Source organism: Oryx dammah, unplaced genomic scaffold (assembly GCF_014754425.2).
Source record: "Oryx dammah isolate SB20612 unplaced genomic scaffold, SCBI_Odam_1.1 HiC_scaffold_14, whole genome shotgun sequence".
NCBI classification, from domain to species: Eukaryota; Metazoa; Chordata; class Mammalia; order Artiodactyla; family Bovidae; genus Oryx; species Oryx dammah.
Genome location: NW_024070198.1, coordinates 21,780,941 through 21,801,305, shown reverse-complemented (window position 1 = coordinate 21,801,305; position 20,365 = coordinate 21,780,941). Strand labels below are relative to the sequence as shown.

At 42.6% G+C, this 20,365-nt stretch overlaps 1 protein-coding gene across 3 annotated transcripts in view; it reads left to right on the top strand.

Annotated features, from left to right (window-relative positions):
• Positions 1-20,318, top strand: part of ARMH3 (armadillo like helical domain containing 3) — a 176,740-nt gene extending 156,422 nt beyond the window's left edge. For all 3 annotated transcript variants that reach the window (XM_040254239.1, XM_040254240.1, XM_040254241.1), the window contains 2 exons: positions 16,444-16,560; positions 18,736-20,318. In XM_040254239.1, coding sequence (XP_040110173.1) covers positions 16,444-16,560; positions 18,736-18,828 — 210 coding nt within the window. In that variant the 3' untranslated portion in view covers positions 18,829-20,318. The remainder of the gene's footprint in view (positions 1-16,443; positions 16,561-18,735) is intronic.
• Positions 20,319-20,365: the final 47 nt, after the last annotated feature.

Below are 20,365 nucleotides of genomic sequence, written 5' to 3'. Positions count from 1 at the left end.
CTGGTACAACATGGGTGATTCCTGAAAACACATGCTAAATGAAGGAAGCCAGTCACAGAGACCATATATTGTGTGATTCCATTTATTTTAAATGACCAGAATAAGCAAATCTATAGAGACAGAAAATAGGTTAATGGTTACCTACAGCTGGGTTGGGAGTAAGTTGGGGAATGACTGTTAATTGTTATGAAGTTTCTTTTGGGGATGGTGAAAAGAGATCATGGTGATAATTGTCAACTATGTGATATACTAAAAACATTGAATTATACACTTAAAAATGATTGAATTTTATGGTATGTAAATTATATCTCAATAAAGATGTTTTTCAAAAGAAAGAAACTGTCAAATTGTTTTCAAAAGTGGTTATACCATTTTTAATTCCAACCAGCGATGACTAAGTTGTAGCTACTCCATATCTTTGTCACACTTGGAATTGTCTTTTTAATTTTAGCCATTCTAGTGCATATAAAGTGCTCTAGTAATACTGCATACGTTATAGTTCTAAAAATTACTGTTAATTTATTTTGCATGATGACGAGTGTTGACCAGCTGATCATTTGCCTGTTTTTAAATTTGATTATTCATGAGTTTCTGTATATTCTAGATGCAGGTCCTTTTCATATATATTGTGAATATTTTCTCCTATTTTCAGTGGCTTGTGTTTGCAAATTATTTTTCAAAGTCCAGACATTTTAATAGAAACCAATTTTAAATTAATACCATGAAGATGAAGTTACTAATTTTTAAAACAATTTTTGCCCTTGTGTTTTATTTAGTAAATCTTGCTTCCTCCTAGTTGTGGAAATTTTCACCTGTATTTTCTTCTGGAAATTTTATGGTTCTGGCTTTTACATTTAGTTCTATGCTCTGTGTCAAGTTAATTTTTTTAATGGAATTATTGTTTCTTTCTTTTTTTAATTTATTTATTTACTTTTGGCTGCCCTGGATCTTCATTGCTGTGTACAGGCTTTCTCTAGTTGTGGTGAGCAGGGGCTAGTCTCTAGTTGCGGTGCCTGGGCTTTTCATCGTGCTAGCTTTTCTTGTTGTAGGGTATAGGCTCTGAAGTGAGGGTTTAGATAGTTGTGGCGCACAGGCCTAGGCTTAGTTGCCCAGAGGCATGTGGAATGTTTCTAGACCAAGGATCGAACCCATGTCCCCTTCACTGGCAGGCAGATTGTCAACCACTTAACCACCAAGGAAGTTCAAGTTAATTTTTTGTAAGGTGTTTGGTAATGGTAAACGTTCTTCCAGTTCCTATCCTGCAGTATCCTGTTGTTCCATTGTCATCTGTTGAAAAGACTATTTCTGTCCCCTATTGAAATCTTTGGCACATTTGTAAAAAATCAATTGACCATATATATGTGGGTCTATTTCTGAAGTATTAGTTCTGTTCGATTGGTCTCATGTATGTCGAAATTTATGCCCTACGCTGTCTTCATTATTATAGGTCTGTCATAAATCATGACATCAAGTAATGTAAGTCCTCTAATTTTGCTCTTTTTAAAAATTGTTTTGAATATTCTATGTCTTTTGCATTTCTGTTCAAAGTGTACAATCAGCTTGTCATTTCTACAAATAAAAACCTGCTAAGATTTTGATTGGAATTGCATTAACTCCGTAGATCAACTTGGGGGAGAATTAATACTTTAATAATATTGTTTTCACATCCACGACCATGATATACCTCTCCATTTATTTAGATCTTTAAAATTTTCTCAATATTTTGTAGTTTTTAGCATACTGTTTTGTACCTATTTTTTTCAGTCATTTTTTATGTTATCTAAATGGTATTTTTATTCTTTCCCATTACGGTTTATTATAAGATATTGAGTATAGTTCCCTGTTGTATACAACAGGATCTTGTTGTTTATCCATTCTGTATATAGTATCAGTAGTCTGCATCTGCTAATCTCAAACTCCCAATCCAGCCTGTCCCCCGCACACAGAATCACAAGTCTGTTCTCTATGTTTTTTATTCTGTTTCTGTCATAGATAAGGTCATTTGTGTCATATTTTAGATTCCATAGATGAGTGTATCATGTGGTATTTGTCTTTTTTTTCCTAAGTTGTTTCAAACTAGTTTATTTAGGGGTTCCATTTTCACACCTCAAGAGATTTTATGGATTTCTCATGCTGCTTCACTCATTAGTTCATCTAGTTCTGAAGGGTTACTGAGTGTCATTTTGATGAGCCAACCATCTTCGTAACAAGATTTGTTGACAAGTCCCGGGTTTTCTGCTAGAGTTTCATTAATTTCAGTTACTTCTGATAAACACAGTAGAGTTCACTAGCAGCTATACTTTACAGTGCACCAAACATAATTTAGGGCTTCCCTGATAGTTCAGTTGATAAAGAATCTGCCTGCAATGCAGGAGACCCCGGTTTGATTCCTGCATTGGGAAAATCTGCTGAGGAAAGGATAGCCTACCCACTCCAGTATTCTTGGGCTTCCCTTGTGGCTCAGCTGGTAAAGAATTCACCTGCAATGCGGGAGACCTGGGTTCAGTCTCTGTGTTGGAGAAGGGAAAGACTACCCACTCCAGTATTCTGGCCTGGAGAATTCCATGGACTGTATAGTCCATGGGGTCACAAAGAGTTGGACACGACTGAGTGACTTTCACTTTCAAACATAATTTACAGTGCACCAAATTCCTGTTTGTTCAATTTTGTCCCAACTTCTGACAGACTACAGCAAACAACATCTCCCAAATCTTCCTGTGCAAAATTGCTGATTGCCACTGTTCCAACACCATTATCTGTTGTTACCCATTCATGTTTGTCTGTGAATTTGTGCATGGACAGCAGAGTGGGGCAGGTGTTCAGTGCCTGGTAGGTGCCTGCCTACAGCCCCCAGAGCCCCGGTAGGCAGGGCTCAGTGGGTGCAGAGGTGGTGCGCAGGCTGTAGACCAAAACCTGCATGCTCCACACCACTCTCCTGTCTTTGTCTTTCTCATTTATTTCGCTTGGTATGATAATCTCCAGGTTCACCCATGTAGCTGCAAATGGCATTATTTCATTGTTTTTAATAACTGGATAGTATTCCATTATATCTATCTACCATATCTTCTTTAGCCACTCATCTGTCAGTGGACATTCAAGTTGCTTCCATGTCTTGACTGTTGTGAATAGTGCTGCTATGAACACTGAGGTGCATGTGCCTTCTCTAATTATAGTTTTGTTCAGATATATGCTCAGGAGTGGGATTGTGGGATCACATGACAATTCTATTTTCAGTTTTCTGAGGTATCACCATACTGCTTTCCATAATGTCTATACCAGTTTACATCCTCACCAACTGTGTATGCTGCTGCTGCTAAGTCACTTCAGTCGTGTCCGACTCTGTGTGACCCCATAGATGGCAGCCCACCAGGCTCCCCCGTCCCTGGGATTCTCCAGGGAAGAACACTGGAGTGGGTTGCCATTTCCTTCTTCAATGCATGAAAGTGAAAAGTGAAAGGGAAGTCGCTCAGTTGTGTCCAACCCTTAGCGACCCCACGGACTGCAGCCTACCAGGCTCCTCCATCCATGGGACTTTCCAGGCAAGAGTACTGGAGTGGGGTGCCATTGCCTTCTCCAAACTGTGCATGAGGGTCCCCTTTTCTTCACACCTTCTCCAGCAGTCATTATTTATAGACTATTTATAGATGGCCATTCTGACCAGTGTGAGGTGATAACCTCATTGTAGTTTCTTTTGTAATTTTGATGTTTATTTTTTGGCTGTGCAAGATCTTAGTTGCGCTGTGTGGTATCTTCGGTCTTCATTGCTGTATGCAGGATCTTTAGTTGTGGTGCATGAGATCTAGTTCCCTGATAGTGATCGAACCTGGGTTCCCTTCTTTAGAAGCATGGAGTCTTAGCCACTGGATCACCAGGGAGATTCCCTCATTGTAGTTCTGATTTGCATTTCTCTGATAATTAGCAATGTTGAACATCTTTTCATGTGCCTTCTTTGGCTATCTGTGTATCTTCCTTGTGTTATGCCCAGAGTCCGAGTCCCCAAAACTGAGAGAATAAGACATCCTCAGCAATGCAAACGCAAAAAGGGAATTTATTGCTAGCTCGAGCCAGGACCCAAGTTTCATCCAACGCAGTGGAGTGGGAACAAGGGCCCCAAGCCCTGAATCACAGCAGTATTTATAGGGTTAAGACAAAGACAGGGAGTTGGCAGGGGCGGATTGGTTGCAAGGGTTCCTTAGCATCTGCTAATTGGCTAGATTTTCGCGGGGGCGGGTGTTTTCGTCCTTGTCCTGATAAGCTTGGACCAGGCTACAGGGAGTATACTGATTGGTCCAGTCCTGGTGCCGGTGGAGGATGATCTCAGCTCCTCCTTGGCAATAACTCAGCCCCTTTGTAAAGGAGACTTAGGCCTACCTTGGCCCCCTGAAGCCTGTCATGGCGCCTGTTTGGTCCTAACACTTGGAGAAATGTCTATTTAGGGCTTTTGCCCATATTTTGATTGGGTTGTTTGTTTTTTTGATGTTGAGCTGTATGAGCTGTTCGTATATTTTGGAAATTAATCCCTTATTAGCCTCATGATTTGCAAATATGTTTTCTCTTGTTCCATAGGTTGTCTTTTTGTTTTGTTTATGGTTTCCATTGCTGTGCAAAAGCTTTTAAGTTTAATTAGGTTCTATTTGTTTATTTTTGTTTTTATGAAGTTTCACTCTTTGTTCCAGATAATATCCCTTGTTTGAAGTCTCCTTATCAGATTATTAATATAGCAATTCAATTTTGCTTTAATTAGTGTTGATACAACATATTTTTCCCATCTTTATAATTTCAGCCTATCTGTGTCTTTATATTTTAGGTGGATTTCTTTTAGACAAAACCTGTAGCTGTGCATTGATTTTCTACCCAGTCTGACAGCCTCTGTCTTTTAATTGAAATGTTACATTTAATTTATTTATTAATATGGTTGCATTAATATCTGCTATCTTGCCTTTTTTTCCCCTCTTTTTCTTCTGTTTATTTTTTCCTTTTTCTGCTTTTGTTTCGATTAACTGAGTATTTTTTATGATTCCATTTTATGTCCAATATTGACTTATCTCTATCCCTTAGTTTTATTATGTTAGTCATTGCTCTAGGTTTTCAAACATGCATTTTTAACTTATTACAGTATACCTTCAAAATTTGTTATGTGACTTCATGTAATGTGTAATAACCTTACAATAGTGTATTTCCATTTGCCCCACTCCTGGTCTTTGTACTACTATTGTCAAACATTTTTCTTCTAGGTTTCTTATAAATTTCACATTCCATTGTTACTATTTTTTGATTTGATGAGTCAATTATCTTTTTTCCTAGTTTTCAAATTTATGTGAAAATATTTTACACTTTATCCATGTATTTACCATTTCCACTGTGTTTTATTCCTGTTGAAAGATCCAGATAATGTAACTTTCCTTCTACCAGAGAGCTTTTGTTAACATCTCTTCTAATTGTAGAACTGTTAACAACACATTCTCTCAGATTGTTTGTTTGAAAAGGTCTTTATTTCACTGTCATTTCAGAAAGATGTTTTTGCTGGATATAGAATTCTAGGCTAACTTTTTTTTTTCTTTTGGCACAGATATCATTCCATTGTTTTCTGGCTTGTATAGTTTCTGACAAGTGCAAATATTTATCTTTGCTCTTTTGTACATGTTTTTCCCCTGTCAAGCTGCTTTTAATATTCTTTCTTTAACATTGTTTTTCAGCAATTTTATTGTGATGTGCTTATACCTTCCGTTTCGTTCCTTATAATGTTCCTGGTTGTCTTTAAGCACTTTGACTATATTTATAATACCTCTTTAAATGTCCTTGCTAATTTCATCATCTCTTTCATTTCTGGGTCTGTTTCTGTTCACTGATGTTTCTCTGGGTTATGAGTTAACATTTTCTTGCTTCTTGACATGTCTGATAATTTTTTACTGGATTTTGGGCATTGTGAATATTATATAGTTGAATGCTTGATTTTGTTGTCTTTCTTTATTAAATAGTGTCAGACTTCATTAAGGAACGTAGGGAAATTATTTGTGGAGCAGCAGTTTCCTTTTTGTAACATTGTACAGGGAGGCAGTGACCATAACCATCCCAAAGAAAAGGAAATGCAGGAAGGCAAAGTGGTTGTTTGAGGAGGCTTTACAAATAGCTGAGGAAAGAAGAGATGCAAAAGGCAGGGGAGAATGGGAAAGATATACCCAACTGAATCCAGAGTTCCAAGAATAGCAAGGAGAGATAAGAAGGCCTTATTAAATGAACAATGCAAAGAAATAGAGGAAAACAATAGAATGGGTAAAACTAGAGATCTCTTCAAGAAAATTGGAGGGGGACTTCCCTGGTGGTCCAGGGCTAGGACTCAGCTCCCAATGCAGGGGACCCTGGTATGATCCTTGGTCAGGGAATTATATCCCACATGTACAGCCAAACAAATTTTTTTTTTTTTTTAATGAAAATTGGAGATATCAAGGGAACATTTCATGCAAGGATGGGCATGATAAAAGAAATGGTAAGGACCTAACAGAAACAGAAGAGATTAAGAAGTTCTTTGTATAAGAACTATACAAAAAGGTTTTAATGACCCAGATAATCACTCACCAAGAGCCAGACAAATCAAGTGGGCCTTAGGAAGCATTACTACGAACAAAGCCAGCAGAGGTGACAGAATTCCAGCTGAACTATTTAAAATTCTAAAAGATGGTGCTGTTAAAGTGCTGCACTCAGTATGTCAGCAAATTTGGAAAACTCAGCTGTGGCTATAGAACTGGAAAAGGTCAGTTTTCATTCCAGTCCCAAAGAAGGGCAATGCCAAAGGATGTGTACACTACTGTACAGTTGTGCTCATTTCACATGCTAGCAAGGTTATGCTCAAAATCCTTCAAGATAGACTTCAACAGTATGTGAACCGAGAACTTCCAGATGTTACAAGCTGGGTTTTGAAGCAGCAGAGGAACCAGCATCAGATTGCCAACATTTGTTGAATCATGGAGAATACAATGGAGTTCCAGAAAAACATCTATTTCTGCTTCACTGACTATACTTTGACTGTGTGGATCACAACAAACTGTGAAAAATTCATAAAGAGATGGGAATACCAGACCACCTTACCTGCCTCCTGAGAAATCTGTTCATAGGTCAAGAAGCAACAGTTAGAACCTCACATGGAACAACTGACTGGTTCAAAATTGAGAAAAGAGTCCAACAAGGCTGTATATTGTCACCCTGTTTATTTAACATCTGTGCAGAGTACATCATGCAAAATGCTAGTCTGGATGAATCACAAGCTGGAAGCAAGACTGCTGGGAGAAATATCAACAACCTCAGATATGCAGATGACACCACTCTAATGGCAGAAAGTGAAGAGGAACTAAAGAACCTCATGATGAGGAAAGAGGAGAGTGAAAAAGCTGGCTTAAAACTCAACACTAAACAACCTAAGATTATCTGATCCCATCACTTCATGGAAAATAAAAGGGGAAAAAGTGGAAGCAGTGACAGACTTTATTTTCTTGTGCTCCAGAATCACAGCAGATGGTGACTGCAGCCATGAAATTAAAAGACTTGCTCCTTGGAAGGAAACCTATGACAAACCTTGGACAGCGTATTAAAAAGCAGTGATATCACTTTGCTGACAAAGGTTCGTATAGTTAAAACTATGGTTTTTCCAGGAGTCATGTACAGATGTGAGAGTTGGACCATAAACCATAAAGAAGGCTGAACACCAAAGAATTTATAATTTTGAATTTTGGTCCTGGAAGAGACTCTTGAGAGTCCCTTGAACTGCAGGGAGATCAAACCAGTCAGTCCTAAAGGAAATCAACCCTGAATATTCGTGGGAAGAACTGTTGCTGAAGCTGAAGCTCAGTACTTTGGCCACCTGATGTGAAGAGCCAGCTCATTGGAAAAGACCCAGATGCTGGGAAAGATTGAAGGCAAAAGGAGAAGGGGGCAACAGAGGATGAGATGGTTAGATAGCATCACCATCTCGATGGACATGAATTAGAGCAGGCTCTGGGAGATAGTGGAGGACAGGAGGAGCCTGGTGTGCTGCAGTCCATGGAGTCACAGCATTGAATACAACTTAGCAACAGAACAATATCCTTTTGAAACTTACTTTTTCATGGTAGTGATCTTTCTTTTCCAGTGTTATTGAGCTATAACTGACATATACCACTATTTAAGTTTACCACAGTAAGTCTAGTTAACATCAGTCATCTCCTATAGATGCAAAGGCAACAGGAGGGTGAGGTGGTCCTTGAGATGAGAACTCAGGATGTCTCAGTAACTTCTAAGTATACCATGTGTGCTGTACTAAGTCATTTCAGTTGTGTCCGACTCTTTGTGACCCTATGGATGGTAGCCCACCAGGCACCCGTGTCAATGGGATTCTCCTGGCAAGAATACTGGAGTGCATTGCTGTGCCCTCCTCCAGGGGATCTTCCTGACCCAGGATCAAACCTGTGTCTCTAAAGTCTCCTTCATTGGCAGGCAGGCTCTTTACCACTAGTGCTACCTGGGAAGCCCAAATATACTAAGGAGCAGTGTTAACTATAGTCATCGTGTAGTATGTTACACCCCCAGTACTTATTTATCTTATAATTGGAAATTTGTACCTTTTGACCACCATGTATGAAACTCCTTATCTTTATTAAGATAGGTTTAGAGTGACTTTTAATTGTGTGTGTGTGTATGTGTGTGAATCGCTCAGCCGTGTCTGACTCTGTGCAACCCCACGGACTCCTCTGTCCATGGGATTTCCCAGGCAAGAGTACTGGAGTGTCTTGCCATTCTCTTCTCCAGGGGATCTTCCAGGGATCGAACCCTGCGTGTCCTACACTGCAGGCAGGCTCTATCATCTGAGCCACCAGGGAAGCCCCCAAGTTGAGTTCTCCTGTTAAGGTGTTAGTGTTCTGGTGCCTCCTTTGAATGCCCTACACATTCAACAGGTACTTTTCATTCTGGTTGGTCAAAATTCATACACCTCTCAGTCCTGTGTGAGCTCTGGGAATTGTTCAGCTTACAGATCCTCAGTCATTTTTCTGTGGAAACTGGTTGAATTTTACGCTAAAAGTGTGATTCTTACTGTTCAGCAACAGATTCAGTGGGAACCGTACATAAATTTCTAAAACCTTTTTCTTTGCTGAACTCCTTCCTTTCTGATAACCTGCCTCACAAATGCCAGCCACCTCTGCCTTTCCAAACTTTAGTGTATCTCCTTAGCCCAGCAAGATTTTCATTCTGACCTTATATTTTCTTTCTCTCAGGATTCCTGTCCTGCACTGCATTTTATACAATGTATAAAAAGAATTATTTCTTCTCTAGCTTTCAGTTATTCCATTATAAATGAAAGTGGAAGTCTTGAGCTATTTCAAAATATTAGAGTATACCCTGAGTTAACCTACCCAGCTAAATTTTTAAAATTTCATTTACTTTTCAGAGAACCGCCACTTGAATTAACTATTCATATGCATTGTCCATTTTACTTCATTTTCTTTCTTCCTTCCTTCCTCTTTTTTTTCCGTTACGAGAGAAGAGTCTTGAATGGATTTTGGAAACAAGATGTTATAGTGAGCATTTTCATATATTTTTAAAGATAATACACTAAAAGATCTCTCTTCCCTTTCCCCATATTTTCCTTCTATTCTTGGGCCCAGGTCCAGCCTTTACATTGATCATTTACAAAGGTTCTATCCTCAAGTCTCTCAGAACAGCAAGAATTGAAACATGAGAGCTCTTGGATGGCTGATATTTTGTCTGATAGTTAACTACCATGAATCTTTTAGGCTATGTACATCTCAACATGAACCAAGCATTGCCCTGAATAAGAGGTTAAGTAGATGGCATCTGAAGGAAGCTAACAGTTTTCTCTGGGTACTAGTTAGCCTTGAAGTTCATGGATCTAATTGTTTCTTCTCCTTGTCTTCTGAGATGCAAACCTGTTAGTTACTTATGCAAATAAGTGCTAAATATAGTTCAGCAAGACTTTGAACTTGGCTATTCAAAGATCACTTTGTGTGTCTGCTTAGATTATTTTGGACAGTTATCTAATGAGTACACTGCACAGTTTAGCTGGATTGTGCAGCTGAAATTTGTTGCTAAATTGAACGCACCTCAAAGGGGCATCTCAGAATGAATCAAACCTGATTTCCAAAAAAATTGAAACTGTGGATTATGTGGAGAGTAAAGTGAAATCCTTTCCCGCCGTTTCAACCTTTTGCTCATCTTTTGTGCAGGATTTACTTTTTTCAGCATCTGGGCAGAGCCTACCCTTCAAATAATAGACCCTGAATGGAGCCTAAGCTGTCAGGGCCAGAGTCACAGACCTGTCAACTAATGGCCCTCCTGAGCTGCTGTCCCAGGGGCCCTGCCACACTGGTGAGAATTTTGCAGTCTGAATTAGCTGAGTAGGATTACGTGGTAGGCAAAAGAGAAGAGACTTTGGATTTCTTAATTTTCCCTGTCTTAAAAGGTATACTATTTCAATCAGACTGCCCATTCATTGATCAGTTAGTCAGCTGACTCCAAAACCACTTACAGTTCTGTTGGCTCAACTGCTTCTGTGCCTGTATATGTAAGTGTGCCCTTCAGTGGTGGTTTATCTTGATTCCTTATTGCTTGTTAGCTCCTTAAAGGTAGCACCTGGGCTTTAGAAGTATGTCAGAGCACTGTGAACAGTGCGCTGGCAGGGTGCACTGTCTAATTCTAATCTTATCACGTGACTTCCTCTTTTTTCTTTTTGCCAGACCTTGTGGCTAATGGGATCTAAGTTCCCTGACCAGGGATTGAATCCAGGCCACAGCAATGAAAGCTGAATCCTAACCACTAGACCACCAGGGAATTCCCCTATGATGTGACCTTGATGAGAGACCTGAGTGTTACTAAATTAGTCCACAAGCATGTTGAGTGTTTACTGTTCCTCAAGACTGTATTAGGGATTGTGGAAAATCTGTAATGTTGCACTGGGTCCCTTCCTTCAGGGTACTAAGAATCCAGCTATGATGCAGTTTCGGTGAGGAAACCAGTAGTAATGGTCCTTTCCTGCTTTACAGAAGAAATGGGACTGAAAAGTCATGTTCTCCAACCAATGAATAAACGTCTGAAGTAGAGCAAATGGCCAGAGTCCAGTGGAGAGATGGATGGAGATTATTATGAAAATCCTCTAAAAAGCCTTTATTTTCTTTCCTTCTTTTATCTACTTTATCCTTTCAAACTGTCCAGAGATTAATTTTTCTATGATTAGAGGTTCAGCAGAGTGAAAGCAGGACTGCATGAAAATGAAAACAGAGTGGTTACAGTCTTTTTGGAAGAATGGAAAATTGGTCTTAAAGTAGGATCATTCATTGTAGAGGGATTCACTGTATCGTTTTAACACCCCACTCCAAGCCTAGAAACCGTCTGGTGGCTGCAGCCAAAAAAGCCCAATTAAACTCTAGAGATCAGGAATTCCCTGGCAGTCTAGGGGTTAGGAGTTTGTACTCTCACTGCCAAGAGCCTGGGTTCAGTCCCTGGTTGGAGAACTAAGATCCCACAAGCCGTGCAGTACAGCAAACAATGAATAAAATGATAATAATAAAAAACATTGAAGACCTTTGAATTTTAAACTTCTAAGTGAGTATTGAGTAATTAGAATAGCAACCAAAGCCAGACTTTGCTAATAATGAATTTGGGGTAGTCTGTAAAGTTTTGTTGGTGGTTTACATTATCAACAGGGACTTCAGCTGTTGAGCAGGGTCTTCAGCTGCTGTGGGTGCAAACTGACAAGATGTGGAGCCCTGAGGACATGGCAGTCATTAAAGCTCAGACATCAAACCAGGCCTTCACCAGGTCACATTCCCAGCGCTGCACATGTCATGCTTCCCACTTCTTAGCAGTGAGTTTGAGATCCTTGAATCTTTATTCTCTGGAAAATCACTTAGCCTATAAACTCAACAACGTACCCCAGGCTAGACTAGCCTGCTAGTGCAGGAGGAGCACTGGATAGGAAGTCAGGAAACTTTGCTGTGTAATCCCAGCTTTGTGTCTTGGGGCATTGTACAGTCTTTCAAGACGTCTGTTTTCTTCATCTGTGACATGAGGGCCATGTACTCGGTAGTTGGGTGATTTCAAAGGTTCCTTCCAGAACTATTATTTTTATGATTTTCTCTCAATGGTAACACTTTGGTAGAAAGAGTTATGGTTGCCTTTCATGTCACAATCCTCAGGTATTCATGCAATTTCCAGACCCTCCTGGCCACCATTTAACCACCTGATTTATCTTAATATGAATATATCAGATACTTTCTTTTTCCAGTTTTCTTCTTTGTTTCCATCTCAGTAGCCTTCATTCATTTAGCACCCTCGCTAGATCCTATCACTTAAATATTTTAATGTTTATTTATATATTATCACTTATCTTCATAGTATTGTAAGAAAATACTGTAATGGTAACTATTTTACAGACAAAGAAACTAAAGCTCAGACAGGTCAAGGTTATATAACTAACTAGTAAATTAAGGTGTCAAGATTTGAACCCAGACTTTCCTGATTCCGTAGCCTCTTTGTGTTACACCCCACTGCAGTCTTGATAGGTTTCGTGTTTATTTCCTATTCTATAAGACTTCTCAGTAGGTTTCTCTACTGGTATCTTGCGGTGTCATCCTCATTTGGCGGCCTGGTCTCTAAGGAAGGCCATACATGTTGCCCTTGCTGGAGTGGGCTAGTGTCAGACTTCTGTACTTTCCCCAAATAGGTTATATACTTTAGATGTCATTTCAAATTGAGAAGAAGGTAATGAACACAAATTTGCTGTCAGGTCACATCCTATTACTTAGTTGTCCCCTCATTCTCATTCTCCCAGGAATTCAGTCCAGCACCGATTTGGACTGAATCTCTGGACTGTCTTCAGAGCCCAGGAAGTACCTACTCCTACTTCAAACTGTCCCACCAGAGACCAGGCAGTTTTTCAGGCACAAGGTAAAGCCCTCTAACATCAGGACTAGATAGCCATTGCCAGGAACTTTTCTAGCTTGGCAATCCTCCTTTGCTGCTATCTTCAGGTAAGACTTATTTCCCATTTCAAAGGTCTTGCTAAAAAATAAAAAGGTGGGGCACAGGGTACTGAATAGTCTTTCTGGAATACCTATTATGTGTGCTAGAGGAAGAGGGTGTTTGTATGTGTGTGTGTACCTGAAACCTCATCAACAATTTTGAACTAAATTTTTGCTCTGGGATCTTGTTGCTCCCTGATGTGGTCAAGAGTCTCCCAACTTGTATCATGCGAGGCCAGGCCTCTGCTCAACTGCTCTTTAGTATAACCTGTATCTGCCTGAACTACTAAGATTACTAAGGTTGGCGGTGGGTACTGGGCATTCTCTGACTTCTGGTTGATGCATTGTCAGTTATACTTAGGACATGGGGTCATTATGGGAAGCCTGCTTTTCTATTGTATAGAGAATACTCTTCACCAGTATGTGCCATAAGCTAACGAAGATGTTTAAGGTTCCAGCTCCTTGTTTATGGTTAGAACTACCTGGGGATAAGCAGAACTACCAAATGGCCTGTTGTCACCAGAGGAGGCTTTCATCATAAAATTAGTAACCTTTTATTGCTTGTTATTAATGTGCCAGGCATTGGACAATCTTATCTTATATCATCCTCACATCAGCTCTATGAGGAAGATGGTGTTATCCTTTTACAAATAAGAAAACTGAGGTTCAGAGATTAAGTAGTATGTATAAGTTTACAGAGCTACCTGTGGTTGATCTGGGTGTAAAATTCAGGTCTTTCTAACCTCAAAGCCTGTGTCTCCTCCAGAGACCTCAGGGAAGGAGTTTAGGTCCTCTCCCTCACTAATTTATTCTTCCCTCACCTGAGGCAGAGTGTTTCAAGATATCTAATGAGATCTTTGAAACTGAGGTCATTTGTGCCTTCCACTTAAATCCAGACGATGTTCCTTCATAATGAAGAATCATTTATGCACATAAGATCTTTGGGACAGTTTGAAATAGGAGTAGGTACTTCCTGGGCTCTGAAGCCAGTCCAGGAACTATCCAGGTTGCTATATAGCCATTGGGATGATAATGTTTCCATCAGTTGTATGTTACTTTCAGAAACTCAGAACTTTTATTCCCATGTCATGTTTGGAAGGTGAGTTCAACTTCCACCTTTCAGAGACAACCCCTCTTGAAGTTCTACCTCAAAGAGGTTAGGTGATTGTCTGAGTTTCCACAGTAAGAGTGAAATTCCCAATTCAGTTTTCTAGCCAGCACCCAGCTTCCCGTGGACTAAGCATCACAGGTGGGGGAATAAGGACTCTTTAGAGAGCATGTGACTGATAGGTGATTTACTGCCTTCAGAGCTCAGTTGAACTGAGGTGGTAGACAAGGTTCTAGGAGGCCCACAAGCCCAACAACTGGTGAACAAAGGTGGTAGCTCTGTTAGGGTATAGACTCCATCTAGGAAGGGCCTTTGAAGTTGCCAGGAAGCCAGAAATTGATTTTTTTTTAATGTTGAGATGGCAAATTATAATAAAGCCTAAGGCCTTTAGGCACAAGGGCTCTGGGAAATTGTCCTCTGTGTAACTACTGCCTTCGCCACATCTCAGGCCAGTGTTGAGGGTGAGGCCCAAATGGGACATGTTCCTAAAGTCTTGCCAAGGGGACCGACAAATAGAAGTGAAGAAATCAGTCTCTCCTAGGGTCTGTGGGACATAGTTTAGCAAAGTGACCTTGAAGACTGGGATGTCTGGAGGAAAAGAGCCTGAATCTGGACCAGAGCTCTGACCTGATTGTCCTTCCCAAACTCAGGAACACAAGCCTGTGTTATCCATCCCTCCCCTCCCCTCAGGGATTCTTGGCAGGCAGATACATTTGCCACCAGGTGCAGTCTGCCCTGAAATAAGACTGAATTGGTGAAGAGACCAGCCCAGAGGCACCTTTGTATCCCTCAGGAATGCATTCTCAGCCCCTCTGATCAGTCCTGACTCTAACTCACTCCCTTCAGCCCTGCCTTCTGTTAGAGCTCACCCTACCTTATCATACTCACGCCTCGCAAAACCCCCGGCTGAGCTGGGAGCTCTCCATGACATCATACACTTCCCTCTCAGGTCAGACTGAATTGCACAATAGCTATTGGCCAGATTGTCAGAGTGAAAATTTAGTCACTTTCCTGGTCTCTCCTTTCTACCCAGCTCACTTCTTTTAAGTTAATGGAGAAGATCTACATTTTCTGATGTAACTAATCATCGTATAACCCAAATATGATTATCTTCAAGCTGGCAAGCTAGTATTACACTCTCTAAATGCTAGTCTGCTCTTGCTAATAATGGACATGACATATCCAAAATAGTTTGTCTTACAGGAAGTAGCAGGGGCCTGGGCTTGGTCACGATGTAACTAACTGTCCTTGCCTTTGATTCACGGTCTGATAAGGCAGACTCACATCAGAACTGGCTTTGGTAATCCTTTCCTTCTGGAACCGCAGAGATCCAAGGTTCCTGGAGTTAGCAGAAGTCTGAGTTCACCACAGAGACACAGTAGGGGCGGACCCCTCCTCAGAACAGAAGAGGATGAGATTGACTGTAGCTTAGTCTAGAAATGTCTCCTACACTCCAAGGCTGGGATGCTCAAAAGTTCCATCCAGGCAATGGATAAGAAGACTGAGTTGGCATTGAGAGATGAAAACAAGTGGCAGATGGTGCTGAGGAACATCCCGGGACTAAAGAAATGTGGTTCCCAGAAAGGGAAGAGGAGAGAGATTGGCAAAGTCTTACTCAGCAACTGTGACAGCCTGGCCAGAGAAAGCTGCTCGATACAGCTGAGAATGCATCTGTGGTATCAGGGATACTGAGGGGCTCAGAAACTCACTGTTCTGTCACCTCTTCTCATCTCCTTTACCATACCCACAGTAAATGGCCCTGAAAACCAGGCTGGACCGGTCAGGAAAGGCAGGGGATGGAAGAAATTAGAAAGTGGTCCCAGCTACTGTATAGCATAGAGAACTCTACTTAGTATCTTATAATATCCTATAATGCAAGAGAATGTAAAAAAAAAATACACACACACACATATATATATATATATGTATGTATTTTGGCCATGCCACATGGCTTGTAGGATCTTAATTCCACACCAGGGATTGAACCCATGCCAACAGTGAAAGCGTGGAGTTCTAAACACTGGGCCACTGGGAAATTCCCTATATATTTTATGTATATGTATAACTGATTCACTGTGCTGTATACCTGAAAGTAACACATCACTGTAAATCAACCATATTTCAATACAAATTTTTTAAAAAGTCCCAGAAACCTGAGGAATTGCCATGGCCAGGCTTTTTTCAGTAATAAGTAGTGACAAGTCGTGACAGAGTCTCTTGGGTGTATTGTCCCAGACCGAATCCAGCCCAGTAGAGCAGCAGGAGAGGTGTGGGGGCCAAGTGACCTAGGGTTTGTGTGGCCTGAGCCCCACTGGTTCTTGCCTTCCCCAGGTGCTAGAGGTAGTGCGAGCCAACTATGACACACTCACACTGAAGCTGCAGGATGGCCTGGACCAGTACGAGCGCTACTCGGAGCAGCACAAGGAAGCCGCCTTCTTCAAAGAGCTGGTGAGTGAACCTTGCCTCTGTCTCTGCCTGTGTCTGTGGAGGGCCCTTGCCCGCCACTGGGTTCTACTGTTCAGGTGGGTACAGGCTGATGAAATAAGATTGGAGGGGCCTGATTAGATTGGGTTTGCCACTTCTGTCCCACAGCAGTCCAGGAAGGAACAGGTGGTGAGAGGCGAAGATACTCACCAGGGTACTGGTGCCAGGCTGGGAAGGGTGAGAAGCCTGAGGCAGCAGTGCCCACCCCTACTCTGCAGCCATGAAGATAGCCCTGTGCAGCTTCAGCTAGGCCTGAAGTTTGATGTGCATTCCCAGTGGCAGCTCTGGCTCATTACCCCTTATCCTGCCTGTCCTCAGAGCAACTAATGAGAGTAATTGATTCTTCTCCTCCTTATGTAACCACTTTCCTAAATTCCTAACTGGTTCCTGGTCTGAGTGCCCTTCCAATCTAGTTCTCCAGTCTTCACTCCCTACTGGCGTTCCCACTCTCCAGTTACTCAGCTTCCTGCAGCTCCTCCGTTGGCCATCTGAAGCCAGTGAACACTGTTCTGTCTCCCCGTCCACCTCCCGGTTGACATCTCCACAGAACTGGACTACCCTGTTAGTGGTCCCTTTCCTGCTCTGCACTTAGAAGTTGCCCTCAGGAAAAGCCCAGTCTCCCTGTATACCCTGGTCTGGGGTCTGAGACCTGGGCACACAGGCCTCTGTACCTACTTCCCATGTCCTCAGACCTCCCATTGCCAGGGCAGAATTTGCATCAGCCCAGCTTTTTACTTACCCATGCCTAGTCCGTGATGAAGGTGCTAGACTTTAGATCGTACGTCTTGTGCTAAACCCAGCCCAGCTCTGATTCCAACATGCTATTCCTGGGATTTGGGCCTTCCCCAGGGTAAGGCATATATACTCTGAGCTGAGATAGTGGGGAGCAGGGAAGCCACTAGTGTAAGGAGATAGCAGAATACAATACTTTCATGGGGTGGTCAGCAAGTCTTCAAGTTGATATAGGGGTCAGGTCTTAAGAGATTAAGTTACTGAGAGATGAAGAGGACTGAGGAGGAGAAACATCAAAAGCTGTCTTGAGGCTTTGGGGCACTAGTCTGCACCTTACTTGTGTCTTCACATAGCTGTACCACTGGCATAGGGGAGCTCAGAGAGTCTGGTTAGGTTTGGAGCTAATGAACTTGGGCTGCCTGCTGTTTGCCATGCTGGCCTTTCCTCTGCTCCCTCCCTGATGACTTCATTATGTTTCCCATAGCACAGCAGAGATGGAAGAAAAGCTCCCTGGGCTTTGGGGCCTAAGACAGATACATGTTCTTTGTCTCCTTCCTCCCCAGCTTTGTCTCTAGGTCAGTGTTCACATCTATTTCCAATGAATGAATCCATCTGCTGATTACTCTTAGAACCCACTCAGAGTAGGGAGTTCGGCCCTCCAACTCCTTTCCCCTGCTGACACAGACAGGACTTCCTGAAAGGTTTTCAGTCTCTGGGTAGAAAGCCATCAGTAGAGAGAACGTGGTGAGAATACAACCAGACTTTCCTCTAGAGTGGCCAGGCATCTTTGGGGTATGGAGAGTGCTGGCCTAGGAGCTAAGAAATCTAGGTCCTGCTCCCACAGCTGGGACTTGCTGGCTGTGTGACCTGTTCCTGGCTGTTGGCCTCTTTGGGTTGTACTCCTGCCATCCGTGCCAGACAAGGGCTGCATCTCCAAATGTCCTTTCCAACCAGAAAAGGAGATATATACAGAAGGAGGTTGAGGAGATGTGAAAAACGCCCATAGAGAGGGAGCTCCAGAGCAGTAGTTCTCTGGCCTCAGTTTCTCCTTCTCCATTACACCACTGACCGGACCAGTCCCCCTCAGCCTGGCCAAGGCAAGGCCAGAGGCTTGACCTTGGCACTCCTTTGCTGTCTCTGCTTGTCTCTGCCTCATCAGGTGCTCAGATGCTCTTCTCAACATCCACTCGAATTCTTTCTCTCAGCCTCTCTTTTCTTCCTGCCATCAGAACTGTTCGCTCATTTACCTGCAGGGATGATAGATGCTAAGAGTTCATTTCCTGAGAGAGAAATTTCTAGCACTGCATCTTGGCTTTGTGCTTCAGGCACTGCCTCTACTATTTGTAATGGACTTTCTCCTGTTTTTTCTCTGCCTGTGCCCTCCCACCTCTCCTCTCCTTTTCCCAGGTTCGATCCATTAGCACCAACGTCCGGAGGAACCTGGCCTTCCACACACTCAGCCAGGAAGTCCTGCTCAAGGAATTCTCTACTATCTCCTGAAGCTGCCATGCATACCTAAGCAGCCACTGACTGCTCTTACCCATGAGGCTTCTGGGCTGGAGGGCGGGCCAGGGGCAAGGGCCTGTTCCCAAGGTTGGAGAAAAACACAGACACAAGTTCTATCAGTGGAGGCTGCGCTTCAGTGGAGCTTGGACAGCAGGGGCCAGGATGGGCAAGCAGAGATAATCTTATTTGGGGAAGAGATGGGTGGGCACAGGGAGACACCTCCAGAAATGTGGGGATTTCTGGGGTGGGCTTTCTGTACAACCCCTCATATTTCCAATTGAGATTACAAGTTATGGCTACTAACTGTCAGGAGCTGTTGGACAAGCCTCAGGGTGATGCCCACATCCATGGGGTCAGTGGCTCACCTAGGCTTCTGAAAACAGACTAACTCTCAGATGTAAGTAGAGCCAGTTCTGCTTCCTTTGAGCTCAGGGCTGAGCCGGACCTGAAATCTGTGTCCCATGCCCCACCGGCACTTTGTCTAGTCATTAGGACCCTTAGCTCAGGCCTTGGGCGGGGTAGTTATGGGGTACCTTCTTTCTGTTTTCTGAATCCAGAGCTGACTCCTCTGCTGTCTGGCCACCACTTTCTGCATTTGATTCCTGCCTTCCAGTCCATTGACTCTTCAGCACTACAGGGTCACAATCTTAGCTTTTCATTTTCAATCTGGTTTAAACTGTCTTTAGGGTATGTGTGTGAAATAAACATTGACAGGTTTTTTGAAGCCCTCAGGTGCCTACTTTGCTGGTTCCCTTTCCAGCAGTTTCCCCACCTCCTTAGCCACCCCCTCCTCTGGGAGCGTCTCTTGCTTCTACTGAGCTCCCCTCCACGTGTTCCACCCCCTTACCCGGCTGTTGTTTACATCCAGCCTGCCTGAGAATTTCCTCTGGGGAGGAATCTGTTCCTGCGGTGGTCTGGTGCCTGCAAGGGAGAGAGCTTGCCAGGGCCAGGCTCTGGAACAAGCCAGGTGAGCATCATGGAGAGGCCGACCTTTGGAAAGCTGGCCTGTGTTTCCTCCTCTGGACAGCCTCCATGGGACTACTGCTGTAGGCTTTCCCTGCCCCACAGCTGCCTTTGAAGTAGCTGCTCCTCTGAGACCCTCCCTTTCTAAAGCACTTTTTAAAGCCGTCAGGGTGGTAGGGAGCAAGCAGCATAGGAAGAATCTGGAAGTAAACGCCAGAATCCAGCTGGGAGAGCAGGTCTGGGACCTCCCAGGCTACTCTTCCACTTCAGGTGTCTTTGGGATACTTGCCCTTCCTGGGAACCAGAGTTCCATCTCCAACACTGAGCAAGTTCCAGAGAATCCACATCATCCTGCCATGTATAATTGTAGATTCTTAAGATATCAGGGGCTGGGTCATCTCTGATGACTAGATGGATAGTTCAGCCTGGGGCATTTAGTATTTTCCACATTGATGAACCTCAGAGGAGCAGGACCTGGAAGATGGTGGCAAGTTGAAGTTATTAAAAATTGATTTGTATGGGACAGACTTTCTAGTGTCTTTTCTACTTCTCCTTAATCTCTGTTACT